Consider the following 27211-nt stretch of genomic DNA (forward strand, 5'->3'; position numbering starts at 1 on the left):
AACTGTGACTTCAGCGATTTGTACCACTCTGAGGTAAACCCATCAGAGCCTGGAGACTTTCCGGCCTTTAATCTAGAGATGGCCCTGTTCAGTTCTTTGGCAGTTACTGGTTCTAATAGGCATTCATTCTGTAAATCTGTGAGCTTGGGTAGATCTAAAGAATTCAGGAAAGTGTCTATATAGGGCTCATTGGAGGCCCGGGGTTGAGAGTAAAACTCTCTTGAATTTTCCCTATTGTATTCTCCACAAGCTTTGTTTTTGAGGTACATTTAAATTTTCAGATGGCTTTGAAGAAGATCAGTTTAAGAGGTTGGTCAGCAAGATCAGAGCCGAGTCATAGAACACTATAGCATCAAAACAGCCCCTTTAATCCAACAAGACTGTGCCAACCTGTTTTTCTGCTTAGTCCCGTCTATCTGTATCCAGACCACAGCCCTCCCTCCATACCTTTCTCATTCATGTACCTACCCAGACTTATCTCAATTGTTGCAATTGAACCCTCTTCTACCAGTCCTGCTGGCAGCTTGTTCCACACTTGCACCTCTGAGTGAAGAAGTTCCCCCCCAAGTTCCTTTAATATTTCACTTTCCACCCTTAGCCTATGACCTTTAGTTCTAGTCTCACCCTCAGAGGAAAAAACCTAATTGGATTAACCCTGTCTGCACCCCTCAGAATTTTGTATATCAAATCTCCCCTCATTTTCCTACACTTCAGGGAATAAAGTCTGAACCTAACCTATTCAGTGTGTCCCTATAACTGAAGTCTTGGCAACATCCTTGAGAATTTTCTCGGGACTTGTAAATTTTCCTGTTGGTAGGTGACCAGAACTGCAAAATATGCTCCACATTAGGCTTCTAATTACTATCATCAGGGAGAATGTACAGGAGTCTGAAGATGAATACTCAACGTTAGTTCTGTCATTTGCCCTGTCTCATCCTTCGTGATCCAGTATTACACCCTCTCTGGTTGGGAACTCTAACACATTTGACAAACTCTATCCCATCCAGTCCTTTTATACTCTGAATCCTAGTCAATATGCAACAAGTTACAATCACCTACTATCAGAACCTTATCTTTCTTGCAGTTCTCTGCTATCTCTCTACACATTTTCTCCTCTAAATCCCACAGATTATTGGGAGGTCTATAGTAAAATCCTATTAACATGGTCACCCCTTTCTTATTCCTCAGTTGCATTCATATTACCTCAGTACATGAACCCTCCAGCCTCTTCTCTGAGCACTGCCATGACAGGGAATGGGTAAGCGGGGGAACCAGAAAGAGAAATGGAAAAAGAGTAATGGAAATGGAGATTGAGCTGCCAGTCCTACCCTCCCAATGACCAGGTCTTACTGATGTCTATAACGTTGTAATGCCATGTGCTTATCCATGCTCCAAGTTTATTTGCATTACTTGCAATACTTCTTCATTGAGATGTATGCAGTTCTGAATACTAGTCCTACCATGCTCAGCCTTTCGCGTTCTGTCTTTTCATTTAGAGTTAACACGTGCTATCCCTACAGCCCCTCCACTTGCTGACCTGCCACTCTCGAAGGTCACCCAGTGACCTGCATCGTGCAACTTAGGAGTAACTGCCTGACTGTACTCTTGTCAATGAACTCCTCTGTCTCCTAAATGGTCGAGCTCCAATTCCCTAGCACAGTCAGTAAGGAGTTGCAGCCAGATGCACTTCTTGCAGGTGTAATTATCAGAAAAAGGATGCTGGAGGACTTCCTGTCTTCCCAAATCCCACTAGAGGAGCATTCCACTCATTCCCATTGCTCTAATTGGAGTGCAGAAGAAAGGAAGAGAAACTTACCAGAACCTCACCTTAACCTTTGCCTCTTCTTGCCCAAACCTCTTGAGCCAGTGCCTCAGCTCTGTACTTTAACCCTGTTCACTTAACAATACCGCTCTACTTGAACCTAACTTCCTTTTATTGGCCCTTAGCAATTCAGGGATAATCTATCAACTTTATTCACCATATAGGTATTAGGAATTTGCTCTGTTGTGTTGATCAGGGTGGAACGTGCAACAAGATGCAGCAATGTTCAACAGTTATAAAGAATAAAGAATGATATAAACAAAGTTAGAGGTTAAAGTATGAAAATGGAATAAAATGTGCATAAATACATAAATACTAGCATATATTTACAATATAAACAATATTATAAAAAGTGTTTTAAATTGTTTGCAGTGCAGTGACAAAAGGAAGTTTGGTGATGTCTGTCATAACTTTAGTTTTTGCTTGGAGCCTCCTGAGGTTGAGCAGTTTCCCATCAGTGCAGAATCTGATGCCGATGCCTACGTCACTGTCTCTAAAGGCAGCAGTCAGCATGGTAGAAAACACCAGACTAAATAGCATTGGCACCAAGATTGCAGGCCATCATGGAACTGCAGCACCATGGCGATGAATTTCCTTGGACATTGCTCTTCCACAGATCCTCCCTGCTAACTATGTTGAAAGCCTTAGATCGACATAGCTGGAATAAAGTTCAGTGTTTTGCTCCTGACATTTCTCTTGCAGCAAACACCATGTCGATAGTCCCGTGCTCTTTCTGGAATCCACACTAACTCTCTGGTAGGAGACCATGTCAAGGTGTGATGTGAGACGGTTGAGAAGAACCCTGGCGAAGATCTTGGCTGTGACAGCCAGCAAGAATATTCCTGATAGTTGTTGCAGGAATGTCTGTTTCCCTTTCTTTTACACAGGTGGATGATAGATATGTCTTTAAATTCCTGTGAAATTGTCTCTTACTGCCACGATTTGTAAGAGCTACTGGAGCTTTTCTGTTAGCACTGCACCATCTTTGGTGTAGGCTTCAGCTGGTATTTACTGCTAGAGGTGGTAGACTGCTGCCAGTCACCTTTTCTGCTGACTTGACATTTCACTGTAGTTTACATATTGTAAGAGGATGCTGCACCAAACCGAACAGTAATGGCTGATGTGAGGATACTTCATGATGACAGTGTAGAGTTGGGATTTTACCAACTGCTGCAAAAAGTACATCCTCTCTTGAGCCTTAATTACCCAGTCAATTTACAATTAACAATTCACAGTTGCACCTCTTTTAGGCTGTTACTATTTGAAACTGAAAAGACACAGCTTTTTAAACCCGCCATCTTTCACTCCATGTAACAGCTCCTGGCACCTGAAACTGCATATTGAATTCAGGGTAATGAATTGTGCAGGGCTGAGGAGGGTTTGTCAGACAGAAAGCAAAGTATGAGAATAAATTAGGCTTTCTTGGGTTGACAGATTGTGATTAGTGGGGTATTATAGGGATTGTCCCTGCTATCTATGTTGTATATCACAGTTTGGTTGAAGGCACTATGAAATCATAGCATGGGTAGTCCATTGGGAGGAGGCCATTTGGCATTGGTCTCTACCAGTGGGACTCATTAGTTCCACCCATCCCCCAACCACTAGTCAATTCTGTAGTTTTGCAAATTTTTCCATGTCATAGATATATCTGGTTCTTCCTGAAGACTGCAATGGAATCTGCCTCCACAACCAATGCAGACTGTGTTACAGATTCCAACTGCACTGGATAAAGAGAAAGGAATTTCCTGGTAACTTTTAATTCATCTTACTTTTATCTCATACCTGTGAGGGCTAGTGCTGAATTCCTCTGCCAAAAGGAGCAATCTCTCAATACTCACCCCTTGGCATTTTACATACTTGTGTCTGATTTTCCCCTTTGCTTTCTCTAAAGGAAACTCCAGTCCTTCAAATTTATCTTTGTAACTGCAATCCCATCATAAATCTTCTCTGGACTCCATATTCTTCCTATAATGATGTGACCAGAATTGGGCCTGGTAGTCCATTTGGACCAGTGTTTATAAACTTTCAGCAGTCTCCTTTTGCATTTCCACTGTTGATAAAGCCCAGAATTGTGTGCCTTATTACCTTCTCAACCTGTCTTGCCATTTCCAATACCTTGGGGATTGATACACTTCCTAAAACAACATATACTATGTTGTATTGCTTCACCTCATTTTTCCTACCAAAATACATCACCTCACATTTCCCCACATTATACTCCATGTGCCATACGTATTCTAGCAGCTTGTTGTAATTTATCACTATCAAGTTTGCAGTTTACTGCCGTTATTTCATATTACCTAGCTTGCTTTCTGATACAGTTAGATTGTGATCAGATAGGAAGATATAAGGAGGCTTAAGAGAGGGCAAACACATGGCAGATGGAATATAATGTGGAAAAACTGCACAGAGCAGAAAGTGGAGTAATTTCTAAATGGTTACAAATTGGGAAAAGTTGTTTTTCAGTGGGATATCCTTATACACAATTTGTAAATGAAAGGACAGTCTTTGGTACAATTTTATGCTTTGTTGCAAACGAAGCTGCAAATCACTCCCCTCTGACCTGAGAGCCTCTGTTTCAGATACTTCAAATCTGAGTTTGGCATTTCAAAATCAGACTTTGTTTGAGAAAGATCTTCAAGTCTAATTTAACTTCTTTGTTTAAATGTTTGTGAGCGCTGGTGTTCTTGTATGTGGTTAATACAGTTGGTAATATAAACCTCTTTAAATTGGACACTGCATTACAATGGCTTTTCCACTCATTTTTGATGTAATTAACTTTATTTGTAGAAGAAGTCACATCCTCATTTATTGTGATTGTTCTGATTTTTTTTCCTGTTCTCCCAACTCAGCTAAAATTTTTGGGAATCTTTTCACCTGCTTCTCCTCTTGCACGCCGAGCCGCACGTTTTGCTGCTCGTAATAAGGTACTTTGTTGATATCCCGCAGAGCATTCCATTAACCTCGGCTGTGTATTTGCTTACTTGAAGCTTACTGCTGCCAGCCTATCGCTGCAGATATACAGCTGTTTAAAAAGGATCGGTCTTCTAATCAACTCATTTGATAGTCCTCCCAGACCATACAACAGTTATAAAATTAGAATCATGCTTTTAACTAGCTTGTTTGCAGCAAAACTCAAATCTAAAAACGCTTGCACTGACAACGCTACTGCAAATTTAATACTTTGTTTAGAAAAATGCAAGCATTCCAAACCTTATTACAAACTTAAACTAATTCTAATCCTTATATCAGGGTTTAACCAGGTCTCAAATATAAGTTTGTATTAAAGTTTTTAACCACTATATTCTACTAAATACATTTGAAATATGTTGCATATAGTTAATAGTGTAAAAAAAACTACCAGGCTTTTATGATGCTTAAAAATTTCTGTGTGGTGCATTGGAATGTTTATGCTTTGGTCAAATTATTTGAGTCAATTATGACTTTATATGGATTTGGCTAATGGAATAAAATTCTGGCATATTTTCTTTCCATCTCAAGACTAATGTTTATTTTAAGCAATAGAACAAAATATTTTTCTATCTATGACATCACCTTGTTAAAGATTTCTGATATCGTAACTTGTCACATTTCTTAAAAGGAATACAATGCATGGTAAAGTGTGGACTTTAGGACAATGCTGTGGTGTCCTTGTTCTCCATCTTTCTTTTGTGTTACTTTTTTGTGAAGGTTGTAGAACTTTTTGGAAGAAGTATTGGAGTAATCTTTTGTTATTAAAAATGAAGAGAACTTGTTGGTAAATTATTTTCTCTATCAGTAGAAATAGGCTGTATCAATTATCCTTAACTTTAATAAATCAATTATTGTGTGTGAAATATGGCTACTTGTAATATTGGTATTAAAGTTAAATGTAAGTTTTTTTAAAAAAACTAAATTGATTTAATACCTACAGAGCCATATTGTTTAATTAGACCCAAAATAGAGTAATTGAGTCATAGAATACAGCACAGAAACAGGCCCTTACAACTGGATGATAGCACTACAATACCCCCTCATCTTTGTACCTATCCAAATTTCTCTTAAATGTATGTGCAAAACGTTTTTTTCCCCATCCATCTCAACCTGTTCCAAACACATTGCTATGAACTTAGGAGTCTAAAAAGTTTCTGCATTTATGATCTTGATCAGTTGGATGTTGATATTCCCAGATAGGATCAGCCCTGGAGTATTAGTTTTCTTTTGAGTTTTTTTTTTGTAATTTCTGGGACAAATAACGCTCTTATTTGCTGTATCATTTGGTAGCATTAATGATGTAATTAAAATATCTGAGCAAGTAGTTGTGAGGAATGGAGATTTGGATATAAAACTAATCAGCTCAAGGTTTGGATATTAAACTAATCAGCTGGTCCTCTTGAAATGTCCATTTGTATCACTCGGCTTCATACACTCAAGTGCATCTGCATACACATAACTACAGACAAATGTCCAAGTAACGCAGTTGTTCTGTTTTGTCAATGAAACTTTGCTTGTGATTGAGTTGGAATGACTGTCTTGCTGTAAAATTGCTATGATGAAAACTATATGAATTTTTAATAAGTTAGAATCACAATGAAAATGTAGAGTTATAACAAATGCTTGAAAAGTAAAGTTTGTAGCTTGTTAGTTCTGGCACATTAATTTAGAGATGATTGGAAAAGAGTTCATCCTTGCTTGGATATTCATCCCCAGTTAGTAGCAGCAGATGTGCAATGTAGTTGTGTCAGTATGTTGTTCTCTATAAGACATTAAGACACAGGAGCAGAATTAGGCCATTCAGTCCATCGAATACATTCTGCCATTAGATCATTTCTGATTTATTTGCTCTCTCAACCTCATTCTTCTGCCTTCTCCCTGTAACCTTTGACACCTTTACTAATCAAGAACTTACCAACTTTCACTTTAAATATGCCCAATGACTTGGCCTACACAGTGGTCTGTAGCAATGAAATCTACAGATTTATCACCATCTGGCTAAAGAATTTTTCCTCGTCTCTATTCTAAAGGGATGTTCTTGTTTTCTGAAGCTGCTCTCTCTGGTCCTAGACCGTCCTGCTATTGGAAGCATCCTCTTCATGTCCACTTTATCTAGGCTTTTTAATACTGAGTAGGTTTCAATGAGATCCCTCCCTCATTTTTCTAAACTCCAGCAAGTACAGGCCCAGATCTACCAAATGCTCCTCATATGTTAACCATTTCATTTCTGAGATTCTTGTTAACCTCCTCTGGATCCTCTCCAATGCCAGTGCATCCTTTCTTAGATATGGGGTCCAAAACTGCTCACACGCTCCAAATGTGACCTGACAAAAACATTATAAAGCCTCAGAACTACATCTTTGCCTTTATATTTTAGTCCTTTTGAAATGCATGCTAACATTACATTTGCTTTACTTACTACTGACTCAACCTGCAAGATAACCCTTAGGGAATCCTGCACTACAACTCCTAAGTCCCTTTGCAGTTTCAATTTCTGGGTTTGTTCTCCGTTTGGTAAGTAGTCCAGACACCCTTATTCCTTCTACCAAAGTGCATGAATAAAGAATTCCCTACACTGTATTCCATCTGCCACTTCTTTTGCCCGTTCTCCTAATCTGCCGAAGTCTTTCTGCAGACCCCCTGCCTCCTCAACACTACTTGCCCTTCGACCTATCTTTGTATTGTCTGCAGACTTGGCCACAAAGCCATCAATTCCATCATCCAGATCATTTAAAGTTTAATGTGAAGGTAGTGTAACCAATACCAACCTCTGTGGAACATGGCTAGTCACCTACAGTCAAGCAGAATAAACCCCTTTATCTCTCATATTCCCTAGTATGGTCAGTGGAGTAAATTAGGAAGATATTTACTGTGCTTAATGCTCTTAGAAGCAGGTAATTTTTCTTTATATGGGTTACAGGGGATGAGTTCCCAGGCGTTTATCTACTAAAATATATGGTCCATAAGATCGCAAACAACAGGAATTCTGCAGATGCAAGTCCATAAGATTTTATTTTTTAAAAAATTGTACTATATTTTGAACGCAGCCATTTCTTGAATGGGCTCCCCCTGAAGAATAATGGAGATGTGAGCTTGAATCAATTGTATGTTTAACAAAATAAACAAAGTTAACGTGTCATATCAACTTTCCTGCAGTTAATTGTGATGAATGCACATCAGTTGGCAAACTCAAAACACTTGGGCAATGAAGTGAAACTTAATCTATTTTTTTTGCTTTGAGAGTTTGTGCCAAATGTTAGTTTGTATTGAATTTGACTCTACTTCTTCCTGCATTTTATATTGAATGTTAACATTTTTTTGCATTGCATAATAATTTCCTTGAGAAAATGTGGCATCCACTATTTGCTAAAACACAGTTTAAAGTATATTGCTTTGGTGCATGAATTGTATACAAATATGTTAATGTCCTTGTATCACTATACTGCTTGCATATTTAACATTCCTTCCTCCATTCTGGAAACATTGGATTGATCTAAATCTATTTGTGCAGTCATATCTAGTTTTAACTTGGTGAAAATTTGTGGTACGTTAAGCCAGCGTAAAGTACCAGATTGAACTGTTTTTTTTAATCCCAGTGTGACCGATTTGTAAAGAAACATGAACATTTGCTGCCTGTATTTTGAGAGCGTTCTTAATTGCTTTTATTTGTTTGATTTCTGTTCTTTTGATGAAAAGCTGTTCAAACAGGGTTGATTAAAAATGCTGAAAATTTGAAAACTGCAGATGCTTCAAACCTGAAAGAGATTGTTGATGTAATTAACATTTAAAGTGATTGCACTATTATGTAAACAACAGGAAATCTGCAGATGCTGGAAATTCAAGCAACACACATAAAAGTTGCTGGTGAACGCGGCAGGCCAGGCAGCATCTGTAGGAAGAGGTGCAGTCGACGTTTCAGGCCGAGACCCTTCGTCAGGACTAACTGAAGGATTCAGTTAGTTCTGACGAAGGGTCTCGGCCTGAAACGTCGACTGCACCTCTTCCTAGAGATGTTGCCTGGCCTGCTGCGTTCACCAGCTACTTTTATGTGTGTTGCACTATTATGTAGTGAGTCATTATGAATTGAAGTCAATAGCAGATTGTTTGTGATGTGTATGGTGTAGTCCCAAATACACTTTGATTCAATTGCAGATCTACTTAGGATACTGGGTGTACTAAAATATTAAAATGGGCCAATTTCTTCCTTTCATTAAAAATAGCATTTTGATAGTTGAAATGTAATGGAAGGGAAGGCAGCACTTTTGATCGTTCTCCCCTTACTGTTTATGCTGGTCTTTTGTCTCTTTTACTTCTAGCCAATTTTATGCGCTCCACCTCGTGATGTTTTACGAGGAGTGATCAGATCAACCAAATGTATATTCACTGGAGTTTAGGCAACAGGATCTCATTGAAGTGTTCAAAAAATTCAGGCATAACTGCTGCAGGAATACTGGCTGGGGGTCGAGAATGAGAGCTCACATACTTGGGGAAATTGGGTAACGCATTTAGGAGAACCAGTGGGAAACACTTCCACTTGCAGAGTGATGAGCGTGGAATTCTCTACCTCTGAAGGAAGTGAAGGCCAAAACACTGAATATTCTTAAGGAGCTAGATAGCTTTCTCAACACAGCATCACGGGATACTGGGATGGAGTGGGAATAAGGCCAAAAAGCTATTACTGCTGTTTTTTGTTCCAGTCTTTTTTTTTTCTTTATGAAAACTTGATTACTTATGACTAAGTTGTGATTAAATTACATCAGTCATCTTCTAATATCTCATTGAAGTTACCATTGTTTGCTGTAAATATCATGATTATCAGTAGTTTAAATGGCTATGTTCAATTCAGTCCTATTACTCCACACTAACCGGTTTCTCCTTTCCTAATCATCACTCATCATTGATGTCACTAACTAAACAGCACAAAGTAGATAGCAAACCTTAAGCTTAGCTGTTTCTCTTTCTTAACCAATTGGACAACAACACTTCATGTGTACCCTATACATTTTTTAAATTAAATTTTATTTTAATTAGGGAGATGTTCTCAGAATCTATTGGTTATTGTTCACATTTGTTGTGCTTGATATGAATTCAGTCAAGAGACAACGCAAGTTGTTAAATTATGCTGAAAGTTAAACTTCAGTATTTTATTATTGGTTGACAATTCTAATACAGCATGTTAGAGCATAGATTTAAATTTCAAACATTTGCTGTGGCGTAATCAAGTGAAATGTTGAGGTCTGACAATGTGCCCTTTTCTATTTTTATTTAAGAATTTAAGTACATTTCTGATTAAAGGCACTCAGTTTAACTGTAAAGGAAGTATTGATATGGAAACATACTAGTTTTTCATAAACCTTTTTCATTTAAGAAGTGCCCCCAGATAAACAATTTAAATCAAAAGTGGAGCGATTAATGAGATAGCAGAGTAAACTTTTATCAATTCTTTACTAAATATACAAAGAATATGTGGTTGATATTAAATGTGCATTGTGAACATGATCCAATGTTGGGAATCTGCATTCCATGCATGCCTCTTTTCTGAAATAACTAACTGCATGTAACTTACAGTAAAACAGATTCTAGGTTAGGCCTGGTAATCCTGTTTTGTATATGTACTATATGTAACATGGAGTAAAAATGTAGTTATTTTTCAGTGGAAACAATTTATAGTGGAAAATTTAGTAATACCTATAAAAAGAGCCCTAACTTTGTGTTCTTTTTCTCTTCAGCCTCCAATTTCTGTTCCTCACCGAATTCAGTCAACTAGCAGAAATGTGAGGGAAGAGAGAACACGGTCAGAGATTAACTGTAAGTTCTAAATCTCCTAATGGATGTTTCAGGAGAAAAGATGCATCTCTACAATTTATTTTGGAAATTTTAAAATTTCAATTTTTAAAGTACTTTTTGTCTCTATCTATACCCCGCCCCCCATTTTGTTTGTGTTACTAGCCTCCTCTTCCCAACTCTCTTGTGCTTTGGCTGCAGTTTTAATTCTTTGGTATTTGCACTGACTGCACTTTTGTGTTTTTGCAATGTATGATGTCTTACTGTCAACTTCTTTGCAGTTGGACAAATAAAATTTGATCCACCAATGCGAAAGGAGACCGAGCCTCATCATGAACTTGTAAGTAAGGTACTTGGGTTTGGACGCTGTTTAAGCAATTAATTTGATGTTTTGGAAATTGTACATACCTGTATTTACAGATGTGATGTGATTAAGAGGTTTTTAATTTGCGGTCTTAACTGATGAAAACAGCTCCACCTTCTCTGAAGTTAAAGGATTCATAGCAAGTTGTGTTTAAAACGGTGATAGAAATAAGAGATAATATTTTTTATGCACAAAAAATAGAAGACAGTCTGATTTTAAATTAAATCAAGTTTGTACACAGATTTATTTTTAAGATTCAATCCAATGAAGAACTGCATTATGCATAACCTTCTGACATGGTCCTTATAGTCATGTTCAAAATATCTTGTATACTACACTATAACTAAATATATATCTCAAACATAATGCAGAGCTTAGTTCTAATAGAGTCATATAGCAAAGAAAGAAAGCTTTTGACCCAACTGGTCCTTGCCAACCAAAATTCCCTCTAATCTAATCCCATCTTCCAGTGTTTGGCCCATATCCTTCTAAACCTTTCCTATTCATGTACCTTTCCGCTTAATGTAAGTGTTACTGAGGTTAGATGGTTAAGTTTAAGGGAAATTTAATAGTAAGTGATTTCCTTTTGGTTGTTTCTTGGGCTTAATATAAGTAACAGATTTTTTTGGTCTTTGTCTGCTGAACAGCCCAACTGTGATGATTTTTTCGACATTTCAGAAGAGATCTACTACACAGCAAGATCTAATCTGGTATTTTTCACATTCCTGTCTGTCATTTTTAGGTGTCTGCTTCCTGTCAATCATTCTCTCTTAAACCTCATCTTTTGTGATTCTTTCATAGGTTATGCTAGGGAACATAAAACCTACTCAACAGCTATCCTGTAATTAATTTTTAATGTAAAGCTGTTTGAACTTTAATACATTGATGTTTAGAATTGCATTTGGGAGCATCCATATACTTGCATTACCATGCTTATTTATGATTTAATTTTACCATAGTCCCTAACATGAATCTCTTTATTGTGTAGTATTGATGTTTTATTCAGTAGGAATAATCTATACAATTATATTTAAAATGGTGGATAAATTATGTCTGCTGGAAAAAAATCCTTCAAAATTTTAATTTTAATGTCTTTAAAAATACTTTCTATTTATATTCAAAGGAAGAGTCGTCATTTGTCTAGTACCTTTAACTTGGTGAAACCCATCCTTTGCCTGCCTGTTAAAATAAGTAATGCAAGAAAAACACAAATAAAAAAGTAGTGAGGTATAGAAATTGGAGTCTTCACCTTTTGGTATCTGATGCACTCTCTGGAGTGATCTCTGTAATCATAAATTAACATAATGCAAGTTCTGTACTTTTAAGTTCATTGGAGTGCTTGTACTGATTTGAATAGTGACTTTGTCAATAATTGAATGCTTTAAAATCAGTTGTTTTGTTTGCTAATCTTGAGTTTAGTGAGAATATAGTGCCAGACAGTACTGGACATGTTGGACTTGATGAACATTGGAGTGGGAATAGGGAAGAACACTAATAATTATTTAATGAAGAGTGAGCAGTTTAGACTCAACTTGCTCATTAAGTTTCATATATCCTCATTCCATGTTGTATGAAATGTATGGCCTATTGCGATTATATCAGCTTGCAGAGCAGTATCATCAATTAAATTCATCTACTTATTTTCCTCAATGCATCCTCTCTCTAATGCCATTAACTCCAGCCTGTTTCTTCCGTCATCCACTGGCACACAGTAACCATATACAGCAGCCAACTGATCTACCAAGCAGCGTATATTGTCTTATGGGGGAGGAACAGCTGGAGGAAGCCAGTGTAGTTATAACGAGCACATACCAACCCCACAAAGCTCAAGATTGAACCCAGGCCAGTGGAGCTGTGAGGCAGCAGCAGTTCTTGGGACTGAAGCTAGCAAAAGCTGTTTCTTTCTGATTTTCCTTCAATCACCATGCAATACCAATAATTGTATTCATGTTGAAGCCCATTTATTTCAGGCATCCCTCAGGAATGTACATCTGATGTGAAATTGTCATGCTGGTCTTCTTACAGAGTGGAAGTACAGGTTTCCCCCGCTATCCGAAAGCAGTACGTTCTTATGAAACCTTCCGTAAGCTGAAATGGCGTAAGGCAAAGAAACAATTACCATTAATTTACATGGGAAAATTTTTTGACTGTGCCCAGACCCAAAAAATAACCTACCAGATCATGCCAAATAACACATAAAACCTAAAATAACACTAACATATAGTAAAAGCAGGAATGATATAAAGTAGAAATAATGTATGTACAGTGTTGCAGGCAAGTTCAATGCATGCGCAGTGTCTTTATTTCATTCACCACGATCGAAACGCTTAATTACATCCAGTTTTACACTAAGCGTAACACCCTTATGAGCTCTCTTAGGCTTTTCTGATACCTTAGGACACATCTTGCTAACGGATGCACAAAATAAATCGAGATAAAGCACAGATGCTCACAGACACAGCTCAAAGCTATGGCGGCTTGATGCTGAGATGCTGAGTGTAGTTCCCGGGGAAGCAGCTTGGCGGCGCCACTCTTGCTGCTCGGGGTGCGCGCTGCCTCTATAACGGCTCGCTGCAAAACAAACGCTGAACGCTATTTTCACTTTTTGCCTTTTTTCGTAAAAGCGAAAATCCTCTTCGGATTTCCTTTGGTTAGCGAAAACAGGTACTAATGTAGGTCTTTCGTAAAAAAAAAAGTGAAATGGCGTAAAGCGAACTTTCGAAAAGCGGGGGATACCTGTACTTGGGGTTTTAAAACAAATATTGCTCTTCCCTTGTTATTAGGTTAATAAATAATTTGTGCAAAATGCCTTTAACAGTGTTTTGGAAAAGAAATGACTGAAGCTTCAATTGTGATAATTCATTTGTTTTTCAAAAGAAAAGAATGTAAAAATTTCAAACATTTAATCTTCTCTGTTAACCACCTAAATACTAAATAAGCATGGTATAAGGCAAAACAAAATGTAAGTATTGCAGAGCTAAGTGGTATTGAAATGATGTATTGTCCTACCAACATATTCAAGAGAAGATGCAGGTCTCATTGTTCTTATTCTTTCTGTGATGTAATGTCATGATTCAGTAATGCTTTATTTAAAGGGGAAGACAGCAGACATCACCATGGGTTTATAGCTATGAAATGTTTAATTATTGTTAATCACTATTAATCTAAAGACTGATGGCAGGTTCAGGAAAGAATCTTTTCTCTGAGCTCACTGACTTTGATGGTGAAATGAATCCTAATTTTTAGTGAGCCTTCCCTACGCAGGTTGACGATTTGATGGTCTTGATTTGTGATATTATGAAGGGTTGCGCTGAGTTTGAATGTGTCACCTTTCACTTTTGAGTGGCTTGCTGTCATTGCCGACTGAGCTTTTAAACTGAGACTGAGACATAAAGAAGCTGTTCTCCATTAATCCACACCCGTACTGTGTAAGGGTGGAGTAGCAATTGGAGCTGTGGAATAGGGAACATGGAGATAAAGAGATAGAAATTTTGGAATAAAAATGACAAAAATTTAAAATGCAACATAATTTAAAAAAAAGATTAACAGTTTGGGCATCACTGCTTTCATTGAATCTTCCTTTCTGAGAACTTAAATTTTAAAATCTTTTACAATTCTAAGGACTAAAGTACTACTGACTCTTGTGAAAAGATGCATACAGAATTGAGACAGATAGGTCTAAAGCTTCCAAGCAGTTTCCTTCTGATTTTCCTTGGATTACAATACAATACCAAGAATTGTCTTCATGTTGATGTCCCCTTAAAATAAAGTATTGCTTAAGTTGCAGATTTATGTGCTCACTTTTCAAATGCTTAGGTATGAATTCTGTGAAAATCTGTGATTTGGCTCATGGCTAGGGCAAATGATGTATTATGATGTGACTGATGGGTTGGGTTATTGGAATTGTTTTTTATATCCTCCCTCAGTTTTTGTTCTGTCCTGTAACTAACTCAGCAGGATGTGTTAATGTGCCAGCTTTATGGATTTGTCAGCCCACTGGGGTAGAAATGAGACCCAAACTGATTGCTGTGATTCACAGCATGAAAAAATCTATTGTCAGTCAAGTGGCACTGAAAAGAGAGAACAAAAGATATAATTATAATGTCCGACCAAGGCAACATCTTGTATCTTGTCCGTAGTTAGGTCCTGCAAAAAACCTGATCTGATTTAGATGATAGAGCAAAATAATGAGCAGGTTACTTGTGAGAACTGATTCTGATTCTGCCCTACTGTCCTACAAATAGTGCCATGGGATATTCGAAGTCCACCTGTATTGCAGACCTCATCTGACACAGTATGCATGTGTCACTGCTACCCTGGATTGGTAGGCTCAATTGAATGCTTTGGAATTCGTGTGGATCCTACACCTTCTGAACTTGGCAGGTGTGTTACCTAGCCAACCATCACTGTAAGCTGCAGCAACTGTCCTTAATTCTTGAATGAGTTGACTGAGGTAGAGTGAAGGCACTCATATTCTGCTGGCTTAAGTTGAAGTGCTGTTGAGCAAATGATCTTACTGGGGAAAGTTACTCTCACCTATGGAAATTGGGCATTTTTTATTGGACAATGTGAATCAGTTGCCCTATTCATAGCTAAACTTGTCTTTCATGGTTAATTTCTTCTTGAGGTTCACTAGAGCAATGTTGTACATAGATTGTGAACAAATCAAATTTACATACTTGCCAGTGAATTGTGCTAATAGCTGCAATGCTTCGAGTTCAGTTTCTTTGCTTCAATCTTTTTGCAACTCTATCCTGTCTAACACAGAATCATTCTTCCATTAATTTTTGTCTTAGTTAGAGGTGCGCAAGGCTGTTCTGTGTTTTACATTATAGTGGACGTAAATCATATTTATTTGATTTTTGTTTTCTTTTAACTGCAGGATCTACAGCTGGAATATGGCCAAGGACCCCAAAGCAGTTATTTTTTTAGTGGAAATAAGTAAGCCTTATACAGTTGATTCTGCTTTGTATTTTACTGTATGTGTTATGCCTGGCTAAATAATTTTTAAAAAAGATACTGTACATTTTTAAACGCCTTGGAAGAATGTACAAGTGTACCCTTTTTATCCTTTCTGTGCATTGCAAAGATCAGCAATAATGACCATGTTTTAGACCAGGGGTTCCCAACCTTTTTTATGTCTTGGACCAATATCATTAAGCAATAGGTCTGTAGAGCCCAGGCTGAGAATCCCTGTTTTAGACTTGAGGATATGTACTGTCTGCTTTCCTAAATCACTGGCAGGAAACATCTATAGTTAACTTGGAGAGATGAACTTTTATTTGTGTACCAACCCAGAGCGCTTGAATGGATCCTATTTGAGTTAGTATCTTTTATTATGTAGGCCAAGTCCTCACATGCAGCAACAACTGATTATTTTAACTGCTTTGAAAGCATTGCTTGAGTGAGCACTTGTCAGGGCATTGGGCAAAATCCTTCGCTGTTTAAATATTGCTGTGGGATTTTCCATATCCATTGGAGAGGAGAGGTGGGTATGGTTTCACATCTGATCTGAAATGTGCAATGTTCCCACTATGCTACAGACAGGTGTTATAGTGTGTCCAAATTCTAGAGTTTAGCTTGAGATCCTTGGGCTTGTGACTCAGATGAAATTCCCACCACCAAATAAAACTGATGTGAATTGTAATGCTGTAGCACTGATGATTTGATAAAGTGGATCACATATTTGACAGATTAATTGAGCAACAGACATATTTGACAGATTAATTGAGCAACAGACATAAAATACTGGAGGAACTCAGCAAGTCAGGTAGCATCTATGGAGGGGAATAAACATTTGATGTTTTGGGTGGAGACCCTTCATCAGGACAGGAAAGGAAAGGGGGAAGTACACAATTTTAAATTGCAGAATGTTCTGTGAGACAGTGAAGTATCTTTCTTAGCTGCTGAGTTTAGTTCAAGATGTAAGATTGTTTGTTCTCATTCTTCAGTACATGACTGTAAAGGAGCAAGAAAGATCTGATGCAGCAAAACACTGCATAATAAGCATAATAAAACAATAAATATAAAAACAATTCTATAAAAAATGTGCAAACAACTGTTGAATGTGGGTGTATATACATAAGATTAGCTTCTATACACAGACTGTACATAAAGTGACGCTAGGTGCAGGAGTATCTGAGCATAAGGTGACTCTGACAGGAAATGTTGAAGTAAAGTGACTCTTGACAAGAGGAACTCTTCCAGGTAGCAACAGTGCGTATGAAAACACAGTCGGACAGTGACTGTGTCAGTGTGGGTATGAGGTGTGGAGTGTAAGCATAAAGTGGCGGTCATGGGTGGGGGTGGGGGTGCTGAGAGGCTGTGGAGGGGAATGGCTATGTGGATTTGGAGATGGATGGAGTGGTTAACGTGTGGAGGTGGTGATCAGTCTGACGGTTTGGTGGAAGTAACTGTTTTTGAGCCTACTGGTCTGAGCAGGGATGGGAGTAGGATAAATGTCCATAAGGAGTGTGGATGGGATCCCTCATGATATTGCTGGCCTCCTTCTGGCACTTTTCTGTACACATAAGACATTGCAGCAAAATTAGGCCAGTCAACCCATCAAGTCTTCTCCGCCATACAATCATGGTTGATTCATTATCCCTCTCAATCCTATTATCCTGCCTTCTCCCTGTAACCTTTGAAGCCAAGACTGATCATGAACCTATCAACATCTACTTTAAATATGTCCAATGAATTGGCCTCCACAGCTATTTGTGGTGATAAATTTCACAGATTCACCACCCCTGACTAAAGAAATTAGTCCTCATCTCTGTTCTAAAGGGGTGTCCTTGTATTCTGAGGCTGTGCCCTCTGGTCTTAAATTCCCCCACTACTGGAAACATCCTCTTCACATACACTGTATCTTGCCCTTTCAATATTCGATAAGTTTCAGTGAGATTCTCCTCATTCTTTTAGACTTCAGAGAATACAGGCCCAGAGCCATCAGACACTCCTCATACACTGACCTTTTCATTCCTGGGATCATTCTTGCGAACCTCCTCTCCAATGCCAGCACAACCTTTCTTTGATAAGAGGCCCAAAACTGCTTGCAATGCTCCAAATGCAGTCTGGCCAACGCCTTATAAAGTTTCAGCATTATATTCTTGCTTTTATATTCCAGTCCCCTCGAAATGAAGACGTAGCATTGCATTCGCCTTCCTTTAGGGAATCCTGCGCGAGGACTCCCAGGTCCCTTTGCACCTCCGATTTTGGAATTTGCTTCTGTGTCATTGATGGTGGGTAGGCTGGTGCTGGTGATGCATACCTTTAAATAAGGTTTTATTTGCAGATCAAGGGTCTGATCTACATATCTTCAACATTTATTCAGCAAAATCTGGTTCTTTTTGACATTACTCAGATTGTTGGGATGTGATGGTATTGTTAATGGATCACTAACTGAACTATTTTAAGGAAGCCTGTTCCTAATCGGGGTATCAGCCTTCACAACAGATGATGCATTTAGCGTGTTCTTAAGTTTCCGATTGAAAATACCATAGCCAGTGGACTGGAAGCGCTAGCTGCTGATTATGCATCTGTGAATAGACATTCTGACAGAGTGTTCCTTTGGGTACATCTGGAACTTTTAAGTTTGATATCACGCCCCACTCCACTCTTTAATCAAAAATTGTTCCGTTAATGTGAAGGTAAAACAAATGCAGATTCTACAAACCCCATTTCCAGAAAAGTTGGGATATTTTCCAAAATGCAATAAAAACAAAAATCTGTGATATGTTAATTCACATGAACCTTTATTTAACTGACAAAAGTACAAAGAAAAGATTTTCAGTAGTTTTACCCACCAACTTAATTGTATTTTGTAAATATACACAAATTTAGAATTTGATGGCTGCAACACACTCAACAAAAGTTGGGACAGAGTTAAAATAGGATTGAAAAGTGCACAGAATATTCAAGTAACACCGGTTTGGAAGACTCCACATTAAGCAGGTTAATTGGTAGCGGGTGAGGTATCATGACTGGGTATAAAAGTAGCCTCCATCAAAGGCTCCGTCTTTGCAAGCAAGGATGGGTCGTGGCTCACCCCTTTGTGCCAAAATTTGTGAGAGAATTGTTAGTCAGTTTAAAAGGAACATTTCTCAACGCAAGATTGCAGAGAATTTAGGTCTTTCAACTTCTACAGTACATAATATTGTGAAAAGATTCAGAGAATTCAGAGACATCTCAGTGCATAAAGGGCAAGGTCGGAAACCACTGTTGAATGCGCATGATCTTCGAGCCCTCAGGCGGCACTGCCTAAGAAACCATCATGCTACTGTGACAATTATAGCCACCTGGGCTCAGGAGTACTTCGGAAAACCATTGTCACTCAACACAGTCCGTCGCTGCATCGAGAAATGCAACTTGAAACTGTATTATGCAAGGAGGAAGCCATACATCAACTCTATGCAGAAACGCTGGCGAGTTCTCTGGGCCCGAGCTCATCTCAGATGGACCGAAAGACTGGAACCGTGTGCTGTGGTCAGATGAGTCCACATTTCAGCTAGTTTTTGGAAAAAACGGGCATTGAGTTCTCCGTGCCAAAGATGAAAATGACCATCCAGATTGTTAGCAACGAAAGGTGCAAAAGCCAGCATTTGTGATGGTATGGGGGTGCATCAGTGCCCACGGCATGGGTGCGTTGCATGTATGTGAAGGTACCATTGACTCTGAGGTGTATATTAGGATTTTAGAGAGACATATGTTGCCATCAAGGCGACGTCTCTTCCTGGGACATCCATGCTTATTTCAGCAGGACCATGCCAGACCACATTCTGCACGGGCTACAACAGCGTGGCTTTGTAGACACAGGGTGTGTGTGCTTGACTGGCCTGCTGCCAGTCCAGTTCTATCTCCTATTGAAAATGTATGGCGCATCATGGAGAGGAGAATCAGACAACGGAGACCACGGACTGTTGAGCAGCTGAAGTCTTGTATCAAGCAAGAATGGACAAAATTTCCAATTGCAAATCTACTACAATTAGTATCCTTAGTTCCAAAACGATTAAGGAGTGTTATTAAAAGGAAAGGTTCGCGTGAATTAATATATCACAGATTTTTGTTTTTATTGCATTTTGGAAAATATCCCAACTTTTCTGGAAATGGGGTTTGTACATATCAAAAATGCTGGAAATACTCAGTAGGTCATCATTTGATTGAAATGTTAACTTTGTTTCCCTCCCCACAGAGTTGCCTGATCTGTGGAGTTTTTCTATTAATTTCTGTTCTTATGGTTCTGTGCAAAGTCACAAATGGCCCTTTATTCCCAATGCATTGGTGCTTGAGTTCAAGAACAGTACTCTGTGCAAAATAATCTATAAAATTCTTATCTCTTATAACTAGAAAGGGTATGAAGTGCTGAAAATTTCAACTTTATTTATACAGTGATTTGTTGCAAGGGAAATTGATTGATTATCGGACATAGGATATGCTTAGCTTGCTCCATTAGAGTGTCCTGCTACTGATTTATTGAGTATCAAAAACTGGTCTGCACCAACAAATTGTATTTCTTGATTGACTAGGTAAAATAGTTACTGTAATCGCTGTTATATTTTTTAATGGAAGATGAATTGTTTTGAACAAGTCAACAAAAAGTAGCCTTAAGCATTATTTGTTGCCAAAATATTTTACACTATTGACATTCTGTACCATTTTTGCATTTATATAGTTCATTTTTAATTTTAAAGCTGCATATGTTTATGTTGTCTACTCCATGATGTTTACAAGAAAACCTTTTTGTTTTAAAATTTAAAGGAGTCTTCTAAAGTCAGTGGAAGAGGAACTGCATCAGCGGTAATTTTTCTCTTATTGCCTTTTTAAAATAGAAAGTCCTGTTAAAAATATCATATTTTGATTTTTAGTAATGATTTGCTTGAATGCTTGTCAAATTGATTTTGTAGAAGTCTAACTTTCTCAGCCCTTCAGATAAATAAAAACATAAAAAAACAATGATGTCTCCAATCCCTAAAGGTAGTGCATGCCACAGTTCTTCTACTTAAGCTGAAATAATTCCACTGAAATCTACTGAGCCATAAGTACCTTGTTCCTCTCCTTAGGGGACACGTGGCACATTTAGATGATGATGGTGATGATGATGAATCTGCACAGTAAGTCTTTTCTTGTTCTAGTTTAGCTGAATTAGGTTTTATTTTGAATGGAAATAAGAGGCTAAATTGGAATGATCTCTTGAGTTCTGTGTGGCATTCAATAAATTAACCTTTAAACTAGCTAAATTTTTGGTATAGTTAATTTCCATCCTGCTTGGCTATATTTTTCTTTTGATGATGTGGTGGCTTTGCAGTACTACCTGTCAAAATACATTCATTACTTTGTTTGCTGTTTTGCTTTATCGTGTTGTGTAACATTTGTTAGCCTTCTGAAAACTGAATTAGTTGACAGATTGAGTGTCGACGTAAATTCCATTTTCAAAACTTCCAGAATGCTTGTGTAGTGAGAGGAAAATCAAACAAACCGAGAATAACATGATAAAGCATGCCAGTATCAGTGGAACAGGAATTTCTCCAGTTCATTTTCCTTTAATAACCTGACAATAAAATACTTGAATGAAGAAAATAATATTAGTCACTGATGGGAAAGTTATTTCCATCGCAAATGGGTTTTGTGTTAGATAGATCGCTCTGGTTGCAATGATGTGAACAAACCTGACAATAGAATTAATGAGCTTGATATAGATGTAACCTTCAGTTTTGAAGGCTTTTGGTTTCCATTGAGATTTAACTGCTTTGTTTCCTTCCTGTGATATAATTGGAGAGTTGAGTGAGTAATAATCTGGATTGAAGATTGCAATCTAAATTCATTTTAAATTTGATTAAATCCAAAACTGGTCTTTAATTCTCACAATTTAGATTCAGGATCGTTGATACCAGCTTCCCTGCTAACCATTGTCCAGAATCATTCAGTACAATTTAAATCTCTTTCTCTTTTGTCCTATGACTTCTGCATTTGGCAATTTATAGACAATCTTTGTTTGTTTTACAGCAGAGAAAGAAACTAGTTTCTTTATGCCATTGTAGCTGGGCTGCATGGTGTGTGCCAGAATATCTAGGGCTTGCGAGTAGCAGGAATAGAAATGTTTAATTCTCCCTTCATAATAAGTGCTACTTAGAAGTAATTATTCGACAAAAGGGATTTGTAGATATATACCACACAAACTCGGCTTTACTGAAGAACAACTTAAACAACTAGTTTCTTTTCTAAGCAGGGATGAAAGTTTTTTTCTGAAATTAATTATCAACAAAATAAATGTTGTTGCCTTGCATTTGGTTAAGAGAGGGAAAGCTACCAGAAAATGATGGTGGTTTTATTTTACAACTGATTTTGAAGTCAGTTGTTTTTACACAAAAGCTTATTTAAAAAAAAATCTTAGCTATTTAGTCTTGCATGGCAGGAAGTGTAATTGTTAGTGAACAATGATTCAGAAATTTTCCAGATTCTGCAGAGGAGATGGAGGGGGGTAGGTGTTTCATTTGAGGTGAGCATGTGCAGTTCAAAATCTCATATGGAGGTGAGGCCTTAATATGCTGTGAGAATGTTTTATTATCTGTTGTAATGTGGATTTCACTATCTAGTGGAACCAGACTTGAGTTTATGTTGATCTTCATTTTCACAGAAGCCTTTAGATGGTTTTAGCTAACTGGCATGCAAAAATCTATGAACTGTTGAATGCAATACTTCTCACTTGCTTAAACACTGGTTTTATTTTGAATTTCTAGTTCAACAATGAAACCCAGAGTGCCACCACCTCTTCCTCCCAAGGTAAGTTAGTGACATTCCTGTGTGCTATGTCCTACAGTATGTCATAATCCAAATTTAGAACTTGTGGTAGTCCTAGAATAGTTAAAAATCGTACTAGTGGCCACTTTATCAATATTATGGTCAGAAAAGAAAACCAGACACTACTCTAGTAGTGGCACTTATAAATTATTTGATTTTCTTTGAATATAATTTTCCTAGATGCAAGGTAGTTCTAATATTCATTCTATGCTCATAAAAGATTTAATCTTCTAAAGCCTGTAAAAGCTGCAAGATGTGTTGGCTGAGCCATTCTGGGTGAACAAACTTGACACTATATTTAGCTTGATGTTGACGTATGACTCAGGAATGTCAAGGAAACTGTGAAGCTGAAAAGTATACATAGGAGTTCAACAGATCTTGTTAAAAGGGGCAGGAATTTATTTTCTGCTTTCTGCTTGTAGTTGCCTAAATGTACTGGGTCCAGTAGAGTGGGCCCCACATTTTAGCATGAAGTATCCCTGAACTGAGTGACAGCAGGGCATTTAATGATGCAGAAAAGAATCACCCTTTCTCTCACAATTCCCCTAAATCCCACCCCCCAGGTTTTGCAAGCTGCCAGAACTGTCAGACTTGTTGAATGTTTCCAATTGTTATTTAATGACTAAAGAAATTAAATCACCTGAAAATAATTATAAGCTTATATTCTGGAAAACCAGCCATAAGCATTTAGAAGTAATTTTAAGAAATTAAAAAATAACCCCAACCGAACTTGTTTAACATAGAGGAACATCATCTTGTCTTTCTACCTTGTGGCCCTACATTCGTTCTGAAATGTCCGGACTGACAGATCCCATGCCAAATATGACCAAGCTTAGGATTTGAGAACAATTTTCCTTTTAAATGAATGCTGAGGAATGAAGAGTACAGTGGAAGAGATAAACTGTAGACGAGCACTAAGGTCAGGACCCCTGGATTGCACTACATGTATGCAGAGGTTCCCAACGTCCAGGAAATTGCTCTGTGAGGATCTTGAATGGGATGAATATACATTTGGAAATATGTTCAGGTATTCCTGGAAGTGGTCTTATTTTATGTCGAGGAGAAATAAATCCTGATATCAAACGGGCTTTAAACTAAGGAGAGTTCTACAACCAGAAGTTTAATAACCCGAAAAGAGATTGAGCATTGCTACAGGACAGTGAATGCAAAAAAAGAAAAGTAAAGGATGACAGGAAGAGACAGACAGTATAGGCACAGGTATGCAGAAGAAAATAACATCAGGTTTAGCATCACTGACATATGTTGTGAAATTTATTGTTTTGCGGAGGAAGTACAGTGCAAAACATAAAAACACTATAAATTACAATAGGAAATGTAGATTAAAAACATTAAGTAAGTAATGCAAAAAAAAAGGGAGCAAAAATAGTGATTTAGTGTGTGTGGGTTGCTTCGTTGTTCATTCAGAAATCTGATGGTGAAGGGGAAGAAACTGTTCCTAAAATGTTAAGTCTGTGTCTTCGGACTCCTGTACCCCCTCCCTGATAGTAACAATGAGAAGAGGACATCTCCTGGATGATGGGGGTCCTTAATGATCAATGCCGCCTTGTTGAGGCATTGCTTTTTGAAGATGCCTTCTGTGCTGGGCAGGCTAAATCCCTGGCATTGAGGAAGTAAAGATTGTCAGGATTTTCAGTCCTTAATCTGAGTGCACATAGTATTTGGAATAAAGTAGATGAATTGATGATCAGAAATAACAGCACATGAGTTTGATTAAATAGCACTAACAGATGTTACAAGATAAACAGGACTGTGAACCCAATATTGAAGGTTATTCAAGAATTCAAAGCAATAGGCAAAAAGGGGTGAAATATGTCAAATGAGGGAGGCGTTGGCACAGTGACATCAGTACAGTGGATAGTGGTGTTCAGGTTCCAATTCCTTATCATGTGTATATTGAATCATACAGTGACGTGCATCATATGTGTTAACCAACACAGCCTAAGGATGTACAGGGGACAGCCTGCAAGTGTTGCCACACCTCCAGTGGTCACCACATTCACAGAACAGCAACAAAATGACAACAGCCTGTATGAGTGCAGGGAAAGAAGACAAGGGTATGGGTTTCCTATAGATCCTCGGTATTGTTTCTCAATGGGTCAAAGCACAAGTAGGAACATATCAAAACATGTCAGAAGGGAGGTGTAGTAACTGGGCAAATTGAAGCTGCGTACTGATTGAACTATTTAAACTGGCAAAGGTACGATGGAAGAGAAACTTGTGGATTGTGTCAGGGATTGTTTCCTGCCTCTGTACAGTACAGGACCACCTGGAAATGGACTACTTTAGATTCATGTGAAATGAACTGGCATTAATGGAAGTTGTTAGATCCCTTAGGGAGTAGAGGGCAGAATATGTTGGGAATTGTGATAGAATTTGAAGGGAAAACCCAGGGTCCATAAGCATTGTCCTCAATTTAAATAAGGGCAGTTGCAGTAGTATGAAGGTAGAGTCTGAAGTGGATTGGTTAAATAGGCTGAGGGATAAGCCAATGGATGGGTAATTGTACGAAGATTATAAGAGGCACAGAAAGATGGATGGCCAGACACTTTTTCCCAGGATTGAAATCGCTTCTGCAAAAGGGCATAACTTTAAGGTGCTTGGAGGAAAGTGTAGGGGGATGTCAGAGGTAGATTTTTTTCTACATAGGGAGTGATAGGTATGTGGAATGTGCTGCTTGGGGAGGTGGTAGTGGCAGAGACATTAGGGACTCTTTAAATAGGTATGTGGGTGATAGAAAAATGGAGAGCTATGTGGGAGGGAAGCATTAGCTTGATCTTGGAATAGGTTAAAGGATGGGCACAACATTGTGGGCTGAAGGGGCTGTACTGTTCTCAGTGTGGAACCCCTTAATACCTAGTATCAAAGAAATGTGGCTGTTAAATTGATATTTTACATGGTGGACACCAATGCAAATATCCTAAAGATATCTGACTGACCAGTTTCAGATAGTTTGGGAGAATACGTAACAATCTCTGCCACAAGAGCCAGAGTATTGAGAAATCTAATAGGTCTAATTGCAGACAAATTCCTGGGGCCAGTGACCTGCACCTGTGGAGCCATTGACAGAAGTTTTTTAAAAATTCGCTTAGTTCTTTGAAGGTACGAGCTTATTCAAAACCTACAAAGGTGACTCCTTTGTTTAAGAAGGGAGGAGGGACAAAAAACCAGTCTGTGAAAGGCCCGTTAGCTTGACATCTGAAAATTGGCAAAGTGCCGCAGTCTGTAATTGAGGAAAAATAGCAAGTTATTTAAAGAAGCTTAATGTAATCAAGTCATCAATGGGGTTTTATGATGAGTAAATTATGTCTTAAGAAATTTGCAAAAGTTTTTCAAGGATGTAGCAAGCCAAGTCAGTGGAGAATAGTCCAGTAGATATGTTGTATTTGTATTGCTAGAGGCATTTGACAAGCTGTCAGTATGCCATTTGCCTTCCCAACAGCTTGCTGCAACTGCTTGGTAACTTCTTGTGCTTCATGCATAAGGTAAAGATCCCCATGGTGCACAAGTCAAGAACTAGTGGTATTGGAGGAAGTGTGATAGTTGTGAGCTGGAACAAACAGGTCTTTTTCAGGCTGGAGGTTGTGACTAGTGAAACATCAGTTTTGGTTCTTATCAATCCTGGTCCGTATCCCTGCAAGCAGGACAAGTGCTGCACCTGTCCCCTCGCCATCTTTCTCCAATTAGTCCTTGCAGGTGAGGCGACACTTCAGCTGTGAGTCTGTTGGGGTCATCTACTGTAGCCAGTGCTTGCAGTGCCACAAAAGGCAGGTTTTCCTGCTGGCCACCCATTCCCATTCCAACATGTTGATCTCTGGCCTCCTCTACAGTCACGATGAGGGCACCCTTAGGTTGGAGGAGCAATGCCTCATATTCCATCTGGGTAGCTTCCAACCAGATGGCATGAACATCAATTTCTCTAACTTCTGGTAATGACCTAGAGCAGCGGTCCCCAACCACCGGGCCGCGGACCAGTACCGGGCGGCAAAGCATGCGCTACCGGGCCGCAAGGAAACGATATGATTTGGCGATATGAGTCAGCTGCACCTTTCCTCATTCCCTGTCATGCCCTCTGTTGAGTCATTACGCATGCGAGGTTATTACCCACGCGTCATCCATGTCAGCATGGGAAGGAGATCAACTCCTCGAGCTTGCAGATGACAGTGGGCTGAAAAGTATGTTTGACATAACATCTCTGCCGGCATTCTGGATCAAGGTCAAGGCTAAATATCCTGAGGTAGCCATGAAAGCACTGAAAACATTGCTTCCATTTCCAACATTTTTCTGCGAAGTGGAGTTTTCTGCAATGAATGCAACAAAAACTAAACTGCAGAATAGACTGGACATAAGGAACCCCCTTCGAGTATCGCTGTCTCCCATCACCCCTCGATGGCACCATCTTGTTGCAGGGAAACAAATCCAGGGCTCCCACTGATTCAGCGATATTGGTGTGT

General features: G+C 38.5%; 1 protein-coding gene across 5 annotated transcripts in view; it reads left to right on the plus strand.

Moving 5' to 3' along the window:
• Positions 1-27211, plus strand: part of map4k3a (mitogen-activated protein kinase kinase kinase kinase 3a) — a 265585-nt gene that overhangs the window by 177531 nt on the left and 60843 nt on the right. The window contains exons 13-20 of one of the 5 annotated variants that reach the window (XM_072265706.1): positions 4675-4749; positions 10525-10603; positions 10861-10919; positions 11591-11653; positions 15826-15884; positions 20700-20738; positions 21002-21052; positions 22679-22721. In XM_072265706.1, coding sequence (XP_072121807.1) covers positions 4675-4749; positions 10525-10603; positions 10861-10919; positions 11591-11653; positions 15826-15884; positions 20700-20738; positions 21002-21052; positions 22679-22721 — 468 coding nt within the window. The remainder of the gene's footprint in view (positions 1-4674; positions 4750-10524; positions 10604-10860; positions 10920-11590; positions 11654-15825; positions 15885-20699; positions 20739-21001; positions 21053-22678; positions 22722-27211) is intronic. The other 4 variants (XM_072265707.1, XM_072265708.1, XM_072265709.1 and 1 more) reach the window with 4 other exon arrangements.

Source organism: Mobula birostris, chromosome 8 (assembly GCF_030028105.1).
Source record: "Mobula birostris isolate sMobBir1 chromosome 8, sMobBir1.hap1, whole genome shotgun sequence".
In the NCBI taxonomy this organism is placed as follows: Eukaryota; Metazoa; Chordata; class Chondrichthyes; order Myliobatiformes; family Myliobatidae; genus Mobula; species Mobula birostris.